Source organism: Haliotis asinina, chromosome 1 (assembly GCF_037392515.1).
Source record: "Haliotis asinina isolate JCU_RB_2024 chromosome 1, JCU_Hal_asi_v2, whole genome shotgun sequence".
NCBI lineage: Eukaryota > Metazoa > Mollusca > Gastropoda > Lepetellida > Haliotidae > Haliotis > Haliotis asinina.
In genome coordinates, this window is record NC_090280.1 from 103,946,141 (window position 1) to 103,963,737 (window position 17,597).

General features: G+C 41.5%; 1 protein-coding gene across 1 annotated transcript in view; it reads right to left on the bottom strand.

The window, feature by feature from the left end:
* Positions 1-478: 478 nt before the first annotated feature.
* The window catches only part of LOC137257648 (lissencephaly-1 homolog A-like), a 50,684-nt gene continuing 33,565 nt past the window's right edge, over positions 479-17,597 (bottom strand). The window contains exons 3-13 of the mRNA XM_067794992.1: positions 17,012-17,090; positions 11,287-11,361; positions 10,627-10,833; positions 10,121-10,217; positions 9,503-9,574; positions 8,776-8,878; positions 8,038-8,134; positions 6,301-6,432; positions 5,997-6,095; positions 5,217-5,373; positions 479-4,643 (exon numbers count right to left, since the gene is read on the bottom strand). Coding sequence (XP_067651093.1) covers positions 4,570-4,643; positions 5,217-5,373; positions 5,997-6,095; positions 6,301-6,432; positions 8,038-8,134; positions 8,776-8,878; positions 9,503-9,574; positions 10,121-10,217; positions 10,627-10,833; positions 11,287-11,361; positions 17,012-17,090 — 1,192 coding nt within the window. The 3' untranslated portion in view covers positions 479-4,569. The remainder of the gene's footprint in view (positions 4,644-5,216; positions 5,374-5,996; positions 6,096-6,300; positions 6,433-8,037; positions 8,135-8,775; positions 8,879-9,502; positions 9,575-10,120; positions 10,218-10,626; positions 10,834-11,286; positions 11,362-17,011; positions 17,091-17,597) is intronic.

Genomic DNA, 17,597 nt, shown 5'->3' on the forward strand with positions numbered 1-17,597 from the left:
CCACTGAACAGCTAAGCTTAAAATAGCTGAAGTTGTTTTATCATAACTGGAATCTGGACAGTAGTACCCACTAATTGAAAAAGTATGATTTAACACTCATCTGAAGAGCATTCCTGATATATTCAGGTATGTGAACTTGAAGCTGGAGCAAGAGAGTCAGTATCTGAGTTTGGTTTTAAGCCCTTTTAGCTATGTTCATGCAATATCACAATGGGACACTAAAAACAGACTTCACACATTGCACCCATGACAGTATTCAGTGTGACAAGTGGAAGCTTCAACCATCAGGCTACCCCAAACCTCTCACCAAATTCGTTGACGTAATAGATTTGGTGAAGCACTTGGACGTAAGTATGGTGCAGATAAACCTTAAACTACCATCCTCATGGGATTGTGGATTTGAACCCAGCCACTTCCACTTCTGATCCAACAGAGGGAAATCCTTACAAGATTGGACAGAAAAACGACAAGACTGGCCTTGGTGTTTGAGGTTTTAATTCACCATATTACTAGTCAGCAGGTAGGCGACAATATCATGACATACATTAAATATCTGATGTTCCGAAGCATTGGTGACACTATGGAATACACAGTGCAGAGAGAAACTGATCCATTTAAAATAAAAAGAAACAAAATCACTTTCCCTCAGAAATTCCTAAAGATATATTAAATATCACTCACTAAAACATACATGGCAAAACTTGGTAACGTTGACAGATAAAACTGTACCAGTGTTTAGTGTAGGGTCTGAATGCAGATCTTTGAATAATGTGCAATTGTAGATTCAGAAGGAACAACTATGTGCGCCATCATTGCAGACCAAGAACAATTATTCACTCGGTATTACCAAAATATTAATAACAATTTCCTTTTACATATTGTCTATATTTTAATCATGTACCCATCCCCATACCTCCACACTTTGACAGATTACATAAAATTTAGTAAATTAACACAGCGTTAAAGTTGTTACATACATGTCACTGGAGTCTGGCAGTGATTGAAGGGAGACAACTAAATTCTAAAATGATGTAAAGAGATGGTCTGGAGTAGATTCACAAACAGTAATTATAAAAGTATCACACAAATCACATATGAAAATATAACGTAATTGTATACGACATCAGCTAGCAGTCTGCATAGCAAAAACACAGCACAGATCAAATCCTTGTTCCATGGAGTGACCCTGTGATTTATTAGTTCCACGTCTGCGTTATCAACAACAGGGCTCCCTCCATGGAATGTGGCCCTGTTGTCTGTCGCCTGCTACTGCAATTTGGTCATGCAAGAAAGTGACTTAGATATTAGCTGAGCATTAACACGTCAACATGAAGCATCTGTCCAATGCTTTGGACAGTAAATGCACATAGCAAGTTTCTTCAACACTCCAGCTATACCTCTACAAAACCAAAAATTAACTCTGAATGGAAATGAATGGTGGTGTTGTCAGGACTGATGAAACGCAAACATTCTTGAATTAAACCTGCAAAATGGATGTGAATGTAAGGCTTGAGAAATCAACATCTTCAACCTACAAAGTAATCTGTTCAAGTGACTGCCACACATTTTATCTTTAACCTAACATACACTCTGATTTTGCAAATTCAAGTCTGATACAATTTCCCCAAACAAAACTTCTTCCTGGCAAAATTTTCTTGCATTGTGCGACTTCATTCTGTGCGAGTGTGTTGAGGCCAGTGTTCCCTGCAGAGAGAGTAAACCCCCACATCTAGCCTCCTTCTGTCTGGGAAGACAGTAAGAGGGCCATGGAGGGAAGCAGAGACTTGCAGATCATTGCTTGTTTCATTTCCAGTGCAAGAAAGTACGAAAGGTGAGGAAATCGGACACGTTTGCTTCATCAAGTATAACTACTTGCGAAATATCAGGAGGGAATGTGTTGACGGAAATGATTTTGATTTAAACTCAACTGACTTGAGATTAAACACACAATAAATAAAGCAATGTGAAACATAAAATATAACTTGATCGGTTTCTGTTGATGACACATCTCCCAACTTTTCACCTTCATTTTGTAAGTAGGATTTTGCAAAACTTTTGAATGTTATTTGATTTTAAGACAAGCGCCATCGTAGTCATGGTTAGTATATATATGTGTATGATATTATGTCGCACACTAACTCCTCTAGAAGCCATTTCACACACTGTCTATAATACCACCTACATTAAACCCGGCCAAGCTTCAGACAACCTTTCCATGTCTTTGTTAGAATCGAACATATTTTAGAAGAATTCCAAAAATACCAGTCAGAAAGATAAACAAGACAAAGCATATGTCCCATCTGAATATGCTAATTTTTTAAACTCAAATCGAAACAAACATAACATTTAGTTTATGTGTATGACATAACTCCAGTAGAGAGACAAGTGGTGAACAGACAGACATGTATATATCCGGCTATTGACATCTGTACAAATGTGGTGCTATCACAAGGTTACTACGGGACCACTAGGTCGTAAATAAATTACAATTATAGCAAAGCCGAGCACAAACTCAACAACAGGATGTATGTACAGTAACAAATATGTCAGTCTACTGGGATCCCGTATCCCCGCAACCTCGGACACATCACTTCACACAGTCAACAAGACGACCCCAATATGTGGAGTATGTAACCAGTTTCTCCTTGTCCATTCTGAGCCTAACTCTCTACCGTACGGAGCAGACCACCCATTAATCACTACGTAAAGCGAAACAAAAAACATTTCAATGAAGGGGAGAGTTATCTCCCTTACCATGACTGTCAGGAATTGTGATTGATAACGAGCTCAACAGACCTTTCTGTTTGTTTCTTGCAGTGTCTCTGTCCCGAGGTTGTGTGGGCGAAGGGGATCCCAGGAAGACTGTGTATGTGAGAATGTCTTGTAACACACAGGGTGAACAAACATAGCACTGGTGCAAGCATGGAGCTCACAAAATAAACCTGAGGAAAGGGGATCACGGAACAAAGTGGTTACTTTGGTTTCAACCGCTACACCTTGAATCAGATGCTGACATCATAGTCAGGTACGTTATAGTAAACTAAGCTGGGCGACAGCTCACTAACGCTCTAGGTCTTACTTCTACATCTGTACAAAACCATTTTGAAATTTACAATCTTGTGGGAAACTAGATGCTCATGCAAGAGAGAGCGAACGGGCAGAATTGACTGATATCTGTTTGGCATCCTCAGACCACCTGTACCCTTGAATCTGTGGTTAGCTAGCAACAAACTGGCGAAGAATATCTCAGAGATATTTAGTATGTACAGATGAACAGCACTTAATGATCTGAAGGAGCTGGGCACATGTGAGTTGCCATGGAGACATCTTATATCCCTTATGGGCTGAAGGCTGATCATAAAAACAAAATCTGAGATGACAAATTTTGTAACTTATCCAAGCTCTTAATATTGCAGCTGACAAACACAAACGAACCAACATCCTCTGCAGGTCACAGCGCTGCTTGACAGGCGAAATAACAATAAACAAATGAAGAAAGTGGTTTAAGTTTTGAAGGTTTCAAACTTGATTATGACCTGACAATACTGCTTCAAAAACTCCAAACATGATGAATAAGTAAAGATATTTTAGATGAAAATCATGAACTCACTTAGACTGGCAGTCTTCAAGCTTGACCTGACACCTTCCAATAATTGGTATACCTACCAAACACCTAGGACACAAACGGCCAGTATATTGCCCATGCATATGCTTCATGCACTAAACATGAAAAAAAGGGCGTAAATCCATGACAGAGGACAAATATGAGCACAAGTATTCATTCTAAAAATTTCCAACACACCTGAAGTAATATTCCGTGTGACCTAAGATGATAGGATATGATGAGTTTGAATACATCATCTAGAACTGGTCAAAAATTACTTGAACAACATTACACGTACTTGACGTATGTGACAATATCAACTATGGAAGCAGCCTGTTTAGACAAGTGAGGTTAACTATGCAGGAGACCACAAGAGGTTCTTTAAATACACATGTATGCAGCCAAACAGTGAAGGGACAGTGCACTGTAGAATCGTCCCGTCAAGCCAGTACAGACAAGCACAATATCACACAGGTCCAGGGTTGTTGGTCGTATGAGAAAGTGGCTTCAAAACAGGTCTCCTTTGTCAGTCTCCTCTATGGCAACAGCCATGGCTGATTATAATTGCTGAACTCAGCTGGCTTGGCTAGCTACCCAACAAGCCATTTTTCTGTCATTTTTCCTGCTATCTCTTGCACTTGCCGAACATGTTCTCTATCCCTCGAGTACGTTATCATTGACAAGATTGCAAATTTCTGTAATCTTTGAGATAAATGCATTTGACAAGTCCTAGGCTGTCAGAATGAGTAGTTTTGAAAGCACTCTCTCATAGACAGCTTTTCAACCCTGTGTTGGAGAATAATAAATATGTAATGCCTAAGATCTCTTGCGGAGCCACGCAACCACAAAACAAGATACTCGTTTGTCTGTATAACTCTTCTGTCCGATCTGCGGACTCTAGTAGTAACCCACAGCAATGACCAATCAGATAGTTCCTTCCTCTGTACCTATGTTTTGATTGGCTATTAACGGCACTCCCATACTTTGACATTTTGGTCCACACTTCCAGTCACTACATACGGAGCAGTTCTGTGCATATCTGGAAACAAAACATGGATTTCTAGAACAGATACAGCATCAAAGAATTCTAAATGTGTGACATTCTCTAATTTCTTGTGTTAACATGAGAAATATGGTGCCTTGACGTAGGTGATTCTGTCAAGCATGCATATCCTATGTAATCAAAGTAATGGTGCATAAAGTTGCCCACCCCAGAGTAAAACAAAACTTTCTGGTGTAATTAGAAGGTGTGCATGGGAAACTGTGAAGTGTTATTTGTCACTCACTTTGAGAAGACTAAGGGGGACAGCAAGCCTGACCACCCAATCACATTAGTCGCCTCACACGACAAGCAGTCACCTTTCATGGCAAGCATGGGTTGGTGAAGACCTATTCTATCCCAAATTGTCATGGGTCTTGCCCACTTTTAGGTGATGAAAACTACCTTGTGTTGTGTTAAAGTGTTATTCATCATTATGTTTGAGGTGAAGACAACCTAGTGACATGAAGGAATGTTATTTGTTGCCCATGTTGAGAGGTGATGAAGACTACCTAGGGATATATGTCACTCACCTGGTGATGTGACAAAGTATGTGTGAAATATGCCACTCACCTAGTGACGTGACAAAGTGTGTGTGGGCCTCCAGAGTCTTGTGGTTCCGCTTGTTCTTGATGTCCCACACTCGCAGCGTCTTGTCGTCAGCTGCGCTCAAGATAAATTTGCCGCCAGGGTGAAACACAAGTCCCCTCACCCAGTTGTCATGGCCAACCTAGGAGGGGATAAATACATGTAACTGTACAGACTGAATACTGGAAACTTTGTAATAGACTTTGTGACACTGTGGGTTTCACAGCCACTGAGAGCACAGCACTCCACTCTCAGTCAGGACACAGCTACCTACACATACTGAGGTGTTGTCAAAGTCACCAGACCAATCAAACCTGGGCAACTGATTCCAGTGGTTGATGGCACAACTGGTCTCAATTGATTGTGTTTGCTCTTAAATGATTCACTCAGCAATATTGCACCTGTATACAGACAATCCAGTCATCAACAGCTTACAGGTAAGCATTCATCTGGGATATGATGAGATGTGTCAACCAGTTCAGCAAGCCTAACCACCTGATCCCATCAATCACCTTTATGACAAACATGGGTTACTGAAGACCAATTCTAACCTGCACAGAATCAGCAATTTTCAATGCCATCAATGCCACAATATCAAGTCCCACAATGAGCCAACAGTGGCCTTTCCAAGGCTGAATGGCCAAATTCAAAACAGCACAGTGCCCAGTTTTCATTGGCTAGTACAACAGGGCATAGATGCAAGAATAGTTCTGCCTCAGAACAGCAAGAGGTTAATGTATGATGTCACTGCTGACTGAAACCAACCAGGGTGAAGAGGCAGAGTCCAACGCTGACGTCCCACATCTTGATGGTCTTGTCCCGGGACCCAGATATCAGGAAGGGCCCACTGCGGGGTTTCTTGGGCTGAACACAAAACGAAATGTGATCACTGACAGTCTATCTAGTGTACAGACTTTCTACTTATTTCTACTAGTTACGACCACTTTGGTTGAGAAACACTTCTTGACTAGTTCATATTATAATATATATATCTATATATTTAGTCTTGCAGATAGCTGGGGAAGTGACGATAAGTCAGCCAGTCCATAAGGAATGGTGTGATACATACATCGCTGCCGGCTCCCTCGTTGATGGCAGGGTGGGCCGACTCCGGAGCCCAGGTGATGCACTCCACCACATGCTCGTGTTCCCGAAGTTCAGCCTTGCACTCCTTTGTGGCCGTCACCCAAACACGGACAGTCTGCAGATACACAGGGTCATGCCATTTACTGGGTAAAAGGTAGGGTGGGTCATGTACAGTGAGTGAGTGAGAGTTAATATTTAACGTCACATCAGCAATAGTGTCATGTACAGAGTACCTGGTAGGGTAGGTCATGTACAGGGTAGCAAGATGATCAGGTCATATACAGAGTACTAGGTAGGGTAGGTCATGTACAGAGTACCAGGTAGGGTAGGTCATGTACAGGGTAGCAAGATGATCAGGTCATATACAGAGTACCAGGTAGGGTAGGTCATGTACAGAGTACCAGGTAGGGTAGGTCATGTACAGGGTAGCAAGATGATCAGGTCATATACAGAGCACCTGGTAGGGTAGGTCATGTACAGAGTACCAGGTAGGGTAGGTCATGTACAGGGTAGCAAGATGATCAGGTCATATACAGAGTACCAGGTAGGGTAGGTCATGTACAGAGTACCAGGTAGGGTAGGTCATGTACAGGGCAGCAAGATGATCAGGTCATATACAGAGTACCTGGTAGGGTAGGTCATGTACAGAGTACCAGGTAGGGTAGGTCATGTACAGGGTAGCAAGATGATCAGGTCATATACAGAGTACCAGGTAGGGTAGGTCATGTACAGAGTACCAGGTAGGGTAGGTCATGTACAGGGCAGCAAGATGATCAGGTCATATACAGAGTACCTGGTAGGGTAGGTCATGTACAGAGTACCAGGTAGGGTAGGTCATGTACAGGGTAGCAAGATGATCAGGTCATATACAGAGTACCAGGTAGGGTAGGTCATGTACAGAGTACCAGGTAGGGTAGGTCATGTACAGGGTAGCAAGAAGATCAGGTCATATACAGAGTACCTGGTAGGGTAGGTCATGTACAGAGTACCAGGTAGGGTAGGTCATGTACAGGGTAGCAAGATGATCAGGTCATATACAGAGTACCTGGTTGGTCACGTCATGTACAGAGTACCAGGTAGGGTAGGTCATGTACAGGGTAGCAAGATGATCAGGTCATATACAGAGTACCTGGTTGGTCACGTCATGTACAGAGTACCAGGTAGGGTAGGTCATGTACAGGGTAGCAAGATGATCAGGTCATATACAGAGTACCTGGTTGGTCAGGTCATGTACAGAGTACCAGGTAGGGTAGGTCATGTACAGGGTAGCAAGATGATCAGGTCATGTACAGAGTAAAAGGTAGGTTGGGTCATGTCCAGAATATCAGGTCGAGTAGTTTATGTGTAGAGTAAAAGGCAGGTTCGGTTATGTACAGGGTGCCAGGTAGGGTAGGTCATGTACAGAGTAAAAGGTAGGTTGAGTCATGTACAGGATAGCAGGTAGGGTCCAACTATGATCACAATCAGAGCACATCACTGATTCAACTACACCTTACGGGGTGCTCAGAGATTTGGGTTCTTAAACTCATTAGTTGTCAACAGAGAGTTGTTTCACAAAAGTATGATGGATAAATAACAGACAAATCAGTGAACAAATCAGTGAACACATACACCAGAAACCATCCATGCACAACAGTGTGAGAGTCATCCATGTTCTCATCTCAGACAGGAATCAGTTTGTTACTACAGGCAGTATGTAAGCCCTAAGTTGGCGAGTTACCTGATCATTTGAGCAGCTGGCCAGGAGAGAGCCATCATGGTTCACCCTCACCATTCTCACCCATTCCCGGTGGCCTGTGAACGTCTTCACGCAATACCTACAACAACCAATACGTAGCTCCTCATGAACGTCCCCTATTTAACTCTATGGACTATGAACATCACTGAACAACTTAGCTTCCCATGTTGAGCCAGCACAGGAACTTGTACAAATTTCTGGATGTTGTGTCTTTATCAAATTTAATCCTTTCACACAAAATACAATAAAAGAAAAGAAAAAAATTGGAAAATGGACATAAGGAAAAGAAGTAATTGATTGAACACATGGCATGAAACAGAATATGTGAGTAGGTTTAGTTTAATGCTGTTCTTAGCAGTATTCCAGTCCTATAGTGGCATGGGGACATAAGAAATAGGCATCACACATTGTATCCCAGTGGGGAATCAAACCTGGATCTTCAGCATGACAAGCAAACATTTTGACCACTAGACTACCCTACCCCACCATTCCTCACATGAATCAGAGATGATAGTGACAGTACTTGATGATCCATACCAACATCACATTACAGGAACCACATCATATGCAAGAATAGAACAAAACGTCTTGACATTTGGAAGGTGACAGTTACTTGAGAGACTGGTGCCTTAATCAAGTGATGCAGTCATTTTGCAAGTCTACACAGGCTTCCTTGATATGAACCTTAATTTAGTCCATGCAATGACAATCGTGACTCACCCGGTGGCCACCTCCCACATTTTGATGGTCTTGTCTCGGGAAGCCGAGACAACGAAATCCCCGCTTGGCATGAAACACACACTCGAAACGTTGTGGTCGTGGCCTGTGTTGTAAAGTGGAAAAAACATCAATTAGATGTACATCTCATTAAACATATACAATTTACATCACTGTCCCTGGAACAGACACATGAGAGCAGATATACAGTACCCTTTTTTTTGTATGTTTAGACTTTTTCAGGGTCAGGCACCAAAATGACTTTTTCAGGTCAATAGAACCAGATTTCAGGTGATGAATCTTCATAGTATAGACATCAGCAACAGAAAAAATTAACATGCCCAGGCCAACATGAATTCCTAACCTAGGATACTGTAACGGACTGATGATTTTAGGCTCTTCCACTGGTAAAATTTGGTGTAATGGTTACGTGCTATTAAGGACTCATATCGGACAGTTATTAACTACTCCAATGGCTAGAAAAACATTTATAAAAAAAGAAATTATGAAATGTTTTGAGTTTCCCTACATCACAGTGCCTAGAAACTAGAGATGTCTGCATCTCATTACACAGACCCTTGACATGCAAGCTTATACAATGACATGCTACATCAGTCTGTTGACTGGAGTTTCTCCTCCAGGACAGTGCATGTCACTGTCTGGTGGCAGGGAGAAGCAGCCATCAAGTGCTGGACACCAGTGATGGCATGAGGAATATGGTGGTACATACCGTACATAGTTTTGATGCATTCATAGCCTTTAAAGTCCCACAGCTTGATGGTCATGTCAGCTGAACATGAGGCTGCAACAAAAGTGACACGTTACACATGGCTTACCGACAGACATGCTGGATTCTATCAAACCTGAAAACTTTCCTTAATCTCTATCCCTTGTGTGGATACTGAGTTGAGATGCCAGCAACCAATGCCAAGAAACTGCACCAGGTAGTCAGTCAGTGATTTAGTTGTCTCCAGGCATCACTGCTTAGAGTGGTACTGAGAGTATGAACCTGGTTCAGACTGGGTTACTCACAAGTTACTACCATACTACTGAGCACAGCTTGACACAACTCTTCAAAAGGAAATAGAAATTCCATAGAAAAAGTCTTTAACGCAGGATGGGAATCAGGAACGTGTTTCTTAATTTGTTTGTGCCAAGACATCGGCAAACCTGACGACAACTGAGTAAGTCCTCATTTCAGCATGTTCAAAGAAAGTTGGTACTGAATCTAGAAACCCCAAACTGCCATTAACCAGCATTTCAACATACTGAGATTCTCAAGACAATAACAGACGTGTAAGTGGGTTACAAGACCAAACAAAACTAAATAGTAGTGTCGAAGTCTCACCAAGGAAGTTTCCTGTGGAGTCAAAGGAGATATCCTGTACGGAGTCTGTGTGTCCCTTTAGGCTCCGCTCATAGTCCCCAGTTTCATAGTCCCACAACTGAAACAAAATATACTGTCATCATGTTTCGTTGGTAAAGAACATACTATTTGACTGACAACAATCAAGGGAAATCTAAATCAGAAATTTCACGAAGGACATATGAAAAATATTGGTCTGGTGACTGATGTTGACTGTTTTGTTACATGTGGATAAGTGTTGTTACAAAATTGGAATGCTTTGAATGCAAATGCATTCACCTCAACAGACAGTGTCACAATTCTCTAATTAATGATGTGATTTACAGAGAGTTGTGTCAAAATCCTTCAGGTCTACAAGCCACAGCTTCACTCTTGGAATTGTTTCTTGTACATTTGAATGTTATCATGACTGAATTGTACTTGACTTGGGGTTGGGACTATGGTTACACACTTTAAATGTGTTTCTAGGAATTGTAAGAGTTGTCTACCTTGAGCGTGGCATCCTCGCTAGCCGAGACCATAACTGCGAAGACAGGATGTATGATGACCTTGGTGACGGGACTCCTGTGTCCAGTCATGGTGTACTTCTCTGGGGGGCGGGGAATCCATTCCAGTGGGCTGCGCTTGTCCCGCGTAGGGGCACCTGCATTGTACTCTCTTTCTGTTTCAGAGAGTTTAGCTTCAAGGTCCATGACCTGCAGGCACACAGATTACAGGTGAGTGAGTGAGTGAGTGAGTGAGTGAGTGAGTGAGTGAGTGAGTGAGTGAGTGAGTGAGTGAGTGAGTGAGTGAGTGAGTGAGTGAGTGAGTGAGTGAGTGAGTGAGTGAGTGAGAGTGAGTGACCAGTGATGGATAGTGATATATTCTACTGAAGTCAATTATGCAATTAGCCATGTCTGAGAAAATTGATTTTTTCCCTACTTTCATGACAGTCATATGTTACTGGGAAGCAATATTGAAATCTTCAAGGAGATAACACATTTCAGTCAGTTTTGGAAACTCCTGTAATCTCTAATCGTGCACATCTGCAAACATACTTTCCACTTGTTTTCAATAACATACAAAAACGCAGAACATATAAAACAGAGAATATCCACTGATCAACAGAAGTCCTAATTGTGCAGCTACTCCTACTAGTTATATCCTACCTTTTTCTGCAGTCTGATGACTGAGGTCCACTTCTTCTCCAGGAGACCTGCATACTTCTTTTCTATCTCAGGGGACTGTAGAGGAGAAAAAGCTGGGTCAACATCATCCCGGGATGAGTCAACAAAGTCAGTTATATCTTACCACATGAAAGTGGTTAAAATACCACAGCTACACCATGTCATCTAGGAGGTGAAACCCACAAAACATGAGGTTTGAACCCATGGTGTTAATGACAGGCAGTGACACATTCATGAACAGCTTGGTAAAGATGACATGCAAGCAGCCAAATGACAGGGTGGGAACTACTGGGTACTGGAATACTGACCTGACTTGAATCATGACTGTGGGATAAGACTAAGGTACTGGGATACTGACCTGACTTGAATCAGGACAGTGGGATAAGCCTAGGGTACTGGAATACTGATCTGACTTGAATCTCGACTGTGGGATAAGCCTAGTGTACTGGAATACTGAACTGACTAGAATCATGACTGTGGGATAAGCCTAGTACAGTCAGGCCGCGTTAGTCCGGACCCCGACAATCCGATTCCCGCGATATCCGAACAATAGCTAGCTGTCACCAATCTTGTTTACTATGTAAACTCATTACCTGTTGATTCAGTAATCCGGTGCTTCACTCTCCGTATCCGAACGTTCATCAGCGGTAACAGATTAGCTAATTACACATAGTTTTGCTTCATTAGTCCGGCGGTACATCAAAAAGGTTGGGATAATCCCTTCACACCATGAGCCCCATTCAGTGGTAATTGTTAAGTGACACTTGCGAGTTGAAGATGTCGTTAGTTTGTGATTTTGATCAATTAGTAGGTCTCACTTTTGGTTAGTTGGAGTAATACCTGTCATGCTTACTTCCTGTATAAAACACTGATTGTGTCAAAATGAGATCACCAGATGTTTGTCAGTCATAATGGTAAGTCCCGCCCCTAGGCGTAAAAGATGTGAAATTACTGCAGCACAAAAAAATAAATAAATAAAAGAGAAAACCCTAAAGCCAATTTTGATCTTATGTGTAAACATTTTGGTCAAGAATTCGGAGAGTCTATCGGCAAGAGCACAATTTCGGACATCGGATATGTTTTGTGATTGGCTATGATCATTTGACAGACAGATGCAATCACGTGGTTGACACATGATCCTATTTCGTAACAATGCTGCCAGTCACAAGTGTGCCAATGTCAAACTGACCAACGTGAAAGTTGATTTCTTGCCCCCAAACACCACATCGCACATTCAGCCAACTTGTATACGTTCGTATGTTTTTGTATTGCCATGTCAAAGGGAAGTAACCCTATTGTAGTTGTGTTCATGAAAGTTCGTTTCAGTAGTCCGTACATTTCACTATCCGAACGTTTTTTATGAAAAACAGAAGTGTTCGGATTAACGCGGCCTGACTGTATACTGGAATACTGATCTGACTAGAATCATGACTGTGGGATAAGCCTAGTGTACTGGAATATTGATCTGACTAGAATCATGACTGTGGGATAAGCCTAGTGTACTGGAATACTGATCTGACTTGAATCATGACTGTGGGATAAGACTAAGGTGCTGGGATACTGACCTGACTTGAATCAGGACAGTGGGATAAGCCTAGGGTACTGGAATACTGATCTGACTTGAATCTTGACTGTGGGACAAGATTAGGGTACTGGAATACTGAACTGACTTGAATCTCGACTGTGGGATAAGCCTAGGGTACTGGAATACTGATTTGATCTGACCTGAATCTCGACTGTGGGATAAGCCTAGTGTACTGGAATACTAAATTGACTAGAATCATGACTGTGGGATAAGATTAGGGTACTGGAATACTGATCTGACTTGAATCATGACTGTGGGATAAGCCTAGTGTACTTGAATACTGAACTGACTAGAATCATGACTGTGGGATAAGTCTAGGGTACTGGAATACTGAACTGACATGAATCTTGACTATGGGATAAGCCTAGTGTACTGGAATACTGAACTGACTTGAATCATGACTGTGGGATAAGACTAAGGTACTGGGATACTGACCTGACTTGAATCAGGACAGTGGGATAAGCCTTGGGTACTGGAATACTGATCTGACTTGAATCTTGACTGTGGGATAAGCCTAGGGTACTGGAATACTGATCTGACTTGAATCTTGACTGTGGGACAAGATTAGGGTACTGGAATACTGATCTGACTTGAATCTCGACTGTGGGACAAGATTAGGGTACTGGAATACTGATCTGACTTGAATCATGACAGTGGGATAAGCCTAGGGTACTGATCTGACTTGAATCATGACTGTGGGATAAGCCTAGGGTACTGGAATACTGAACTGACTTGAATCAGGACAGTAGGATAAGCCTAGGGTACTGGGATACTGAACTGACTTGAATCTTGACTGTGGGATAAGCCTAGGGTACTGGAATACTGATCTGACTTGAATCTTGACTGTGGGATAAGCCTAGGGTACTGGGATACTGAACTGACTTGAATCATGACATTGGGATAAGCCTAGGGTACTGGGATACTGAACTGACTTGAATCATGACAGTGGGATAAACCTTGGACATACAGGGATAAGCCTAGGGTATTGGGATACTAATTTGACTTGAATCATGACAGTAGGTTGAGCCTGGGGAAAATATGGATAAGCCTAAGGTACTAGGATAGAGATCTGATCATGACAGGATAGACTAGGGGCCGTTGTTCAACACGATCTTAGCACTAAAGTGACCGTAACTCCTATACCATAACAAAGGCTTAAGGTAGTCTTAGGTTGTTTTTTTACAACGGCAGTCTAGGGTATTCAGGGATAAACTTAAGGTACTGGGATACTGATCTCACTGGAATCATGACTGTGGGATAAGCTTAGGATATAGTGGGATAAGTCAAGCTTATAGGGATAATAGGGTACTGGTCTGGATTAAATCACGGCAGTGGAAGAAGCCTGTGGTAAGGCCTGGAACTGCAAAAGTGGAATAAGCATGACACACTAGGGACCCTTTCTGTCATATGCCATGAACTGACTGACTTCAGCCTCATGAGAACAGATACCTCACTGCGCTCACCTTAGGCTCATGGACCTTTTACTGAGACAAATTATCTTCCTCTCAGTTTTTCTGAGATCAAAGAACACACAGAATTGTCTTGGATCCCTAAAACTAATCTTCCAACTGAGCCAGTAAATTAAGTTACACTAAGCATTAGGCAGCTAACGCCCTAGAACAGTGCATGATGCAATTCTCCCTCTCCTAGAATACATAAGTCTCTCAGACAGTGGCAGCTAGCAGCCTCGGGTGGCATGCTGCATGCAGTTGGCAATCAGTGTGGAGATAACTGGAGTTAGCAGGGAGAATATGAGTAGCCAGCTTATTATCGCCTTCATTTTCTGCAATAAAATGGGTAATGTACACCTAGATGAAGATCTCCACATGTGCAGCTCCTGAACTGCTGTACATGAACTTGTTCAGGAAATGGGTGATATCAGCATCATGGGCCTCACCAGTGGTGTTCAATAGGAGGACGTACTGAGTTGAGGAACTTAACTATTTGTTTTGATTTGAGAACAATTACAGTAAACTCAATAGACTGCATGACACTGGTTGCCTGCTTGGATCATGTCAATATTCACGGTTGTAATCAGCATGGTTTGGAGATATCAGATTTGACGTTACTTATCAGTGATTAAGAATTAACACACTTGCAGTCTGCAGCTCTGGGTATCTTGATATCTGACCAGATGAGACCTATCATTAGTGTTCCAAAGGAAGTACACAGGAACTATTGACATTCAGAATAGAATCTTGGAAAGAAGTGATTTCTTGTTGGAGACCTCTCTGTAAGATGGATTAATACTATGTCGTCACATCTGAGCTTATGCTACCAGGACCTACTTATCTACTTCATGGACACAACAACCTGGGGTAGGGTCCTGACTGGATGGTGTCAAAACACATGGCAATATGGCAGGTTAACAATGCTGCACACATGTATTGGCAGAGGATGTTTTGATTGTCCAATGACACAGTTGTTAACTCACAACCGGCAAATGTCAGAAAAGAAAGTCCAAATTTGAAATCATGCTATCATAAATCAGAATATTCCAGCCATGTAGTGCATCACTGATATTAAGTCCACTAAGACATATTGACTTGTATACATTTAACATACCTTAAACATAAATATTACTCTTTAGTTGTTGACATAACTGCCTTTCATAAAGTGTACAAATTTCTCCTATCTCAAAATCCCAATTTGAGAAAAGCAGCTTTTTCCAAATGGCTATCAAGGGCCATTTATTCAGGATCCTAGAGATCTTGGGCAACAGTGGTCCACTGGGTTTGGTCATAGCACTCTAGTGTTTAAACAAAGGTTCTGCGAACTGTATGTTTAAGCTGGTAAGCTTTCAGTGGATAGCAAGTACTTAACATAGTTAGGACATATACATAGGGGTTAAAAAATATTATCACCTGATGCCCGCAACAAGTTAGTTTTCATTTCGGGCAATCAAATAATAGTATCTTACTTGTCCCTGGGCTACAAGATAATTTCTCCTTACGGATTCAAACTGCAAATAAACTTGGATTTCATTTCATATCCACCCAAAATGTAGCTATTAAACTTAACAATGATAAGAAAGTAGAGTTATCTTTCTTTGCTAATTATCACTTCACAATAAATAGTGCACTAAACATTAACATCAAATACAATGTTGAGTTATTCTTTCAAAATTTCATCTTCATTACTATGTCATAGGGACAAGTTACTTTCTTAACATTTCTTGCCCTGTGGCAAGTGGCTTTTAATAGACTTTTGAATCCCTGACATAACCCTGCTGTAGAAGCTCTGGCTCACAATATCATGGAGGAATCACTATACCAGTGCTATGGCTTGCAAATAATCGTTTCTTTTAAGTTACAAGTTGAAGATCACTTGTTCAAGGTGCCCTTTTATTTTCATTAACTGAATAACTTGCAATATCAAATATGTCTCTTTTTGTATAGAGATAAGAAATGTGTCAACAGGTATGCATATCAAGTAAGTCACTATTATGAGGCCAAGTTTTCATCTGAGAAGAAGAACATTATCACTCTATTAAGTGCATTAAGCACTGTTCTTCCCAGAAGATGTTACCTTTGAGATGACCCCTCCAAAAATGTACACAGAATTCTGCAAAGTTGCTGTATGAAACTGACGGTACTTGCATGAATGTGGAGAAAGGTGAGTGATTCACTGTAGATAAGATCAGTCTAAAGTCTACTGAAAAGAATGGCTGTAAGATATACATAGGCTTGTTTATTCAAGTGAGGATGAACGGGCATGTTATGGATCTCTGACCCTCCAGATGACGGTCAATACAACATCTAGCTAGTGCAGGATGGCTAGGTACTGGATGTGTTTGCTAAAGGGGGAATATAGTGCTCTACCAGAGACTGATCCTACAGGAAGTCACTGCAGCACAATCAGTGTCATGTTGTACTCCATGACAAATGTCAAGTATTTTCAGCACGGCAAACACAGCTTACTCTGGGTGCAAACAGAATTACCCTCTTCAAACATTCTCTTTCTAACATACACACAAGCTGCCTTTTTCACAGAAAAATTAATCTCCAAGCACATTCCAGTGAGAGAATTACATTGGCTTTGTGGTAATCAGAAATATTTTCCCTGTGGTGAGGACACAGGATCAGCGACAACATGCCATTGGCTGGTATCTTCATACATTACCATAGAGGCCTCTTTCTGGAATTCCCCGAGAGCATTCATGTAGCCATTGGAACTGAGGTAGTCAGCAATAGCCTTGTTCCTGGAAACATATAAATCCAACGTCAACAACACTGTACACACATCATGAGAGGCATCACTGAACTAGCCAGCTAATAACTGACAGCTCAGAGGGTCATACTGGATTTATTGATCAGGGTTAGAAATTATATTTGTTTCACTAATAACATACCACATAAAAGTGTGTCCTGAGACACGGATACCCCCGGTGCTGTAGGTAGAGTTCCCTACACTGAGTGTGCTCCGGTGATTAATTTCTACTAAAACAAGTTCAATAAACATCTGTGAACTCTGAGATGCACACCTTTCGAGTCCCTTTAAAGCAGATGTGTAATTTAAATGAATTCCATTAAGTAATTTTTGAGAAGTGGATATTGTACACCACCTTTTGGATGGAATGAACAGGCCAGTTCAAATATCTGAAAAAGTGACAAAATTAAGAAATTGTATAAAAAATTATGTAACACACACCTTTGGTATCCCCACGAAAGACACAGAAGTTCATGCAATTCTGTTGAGCAGTTTTTGT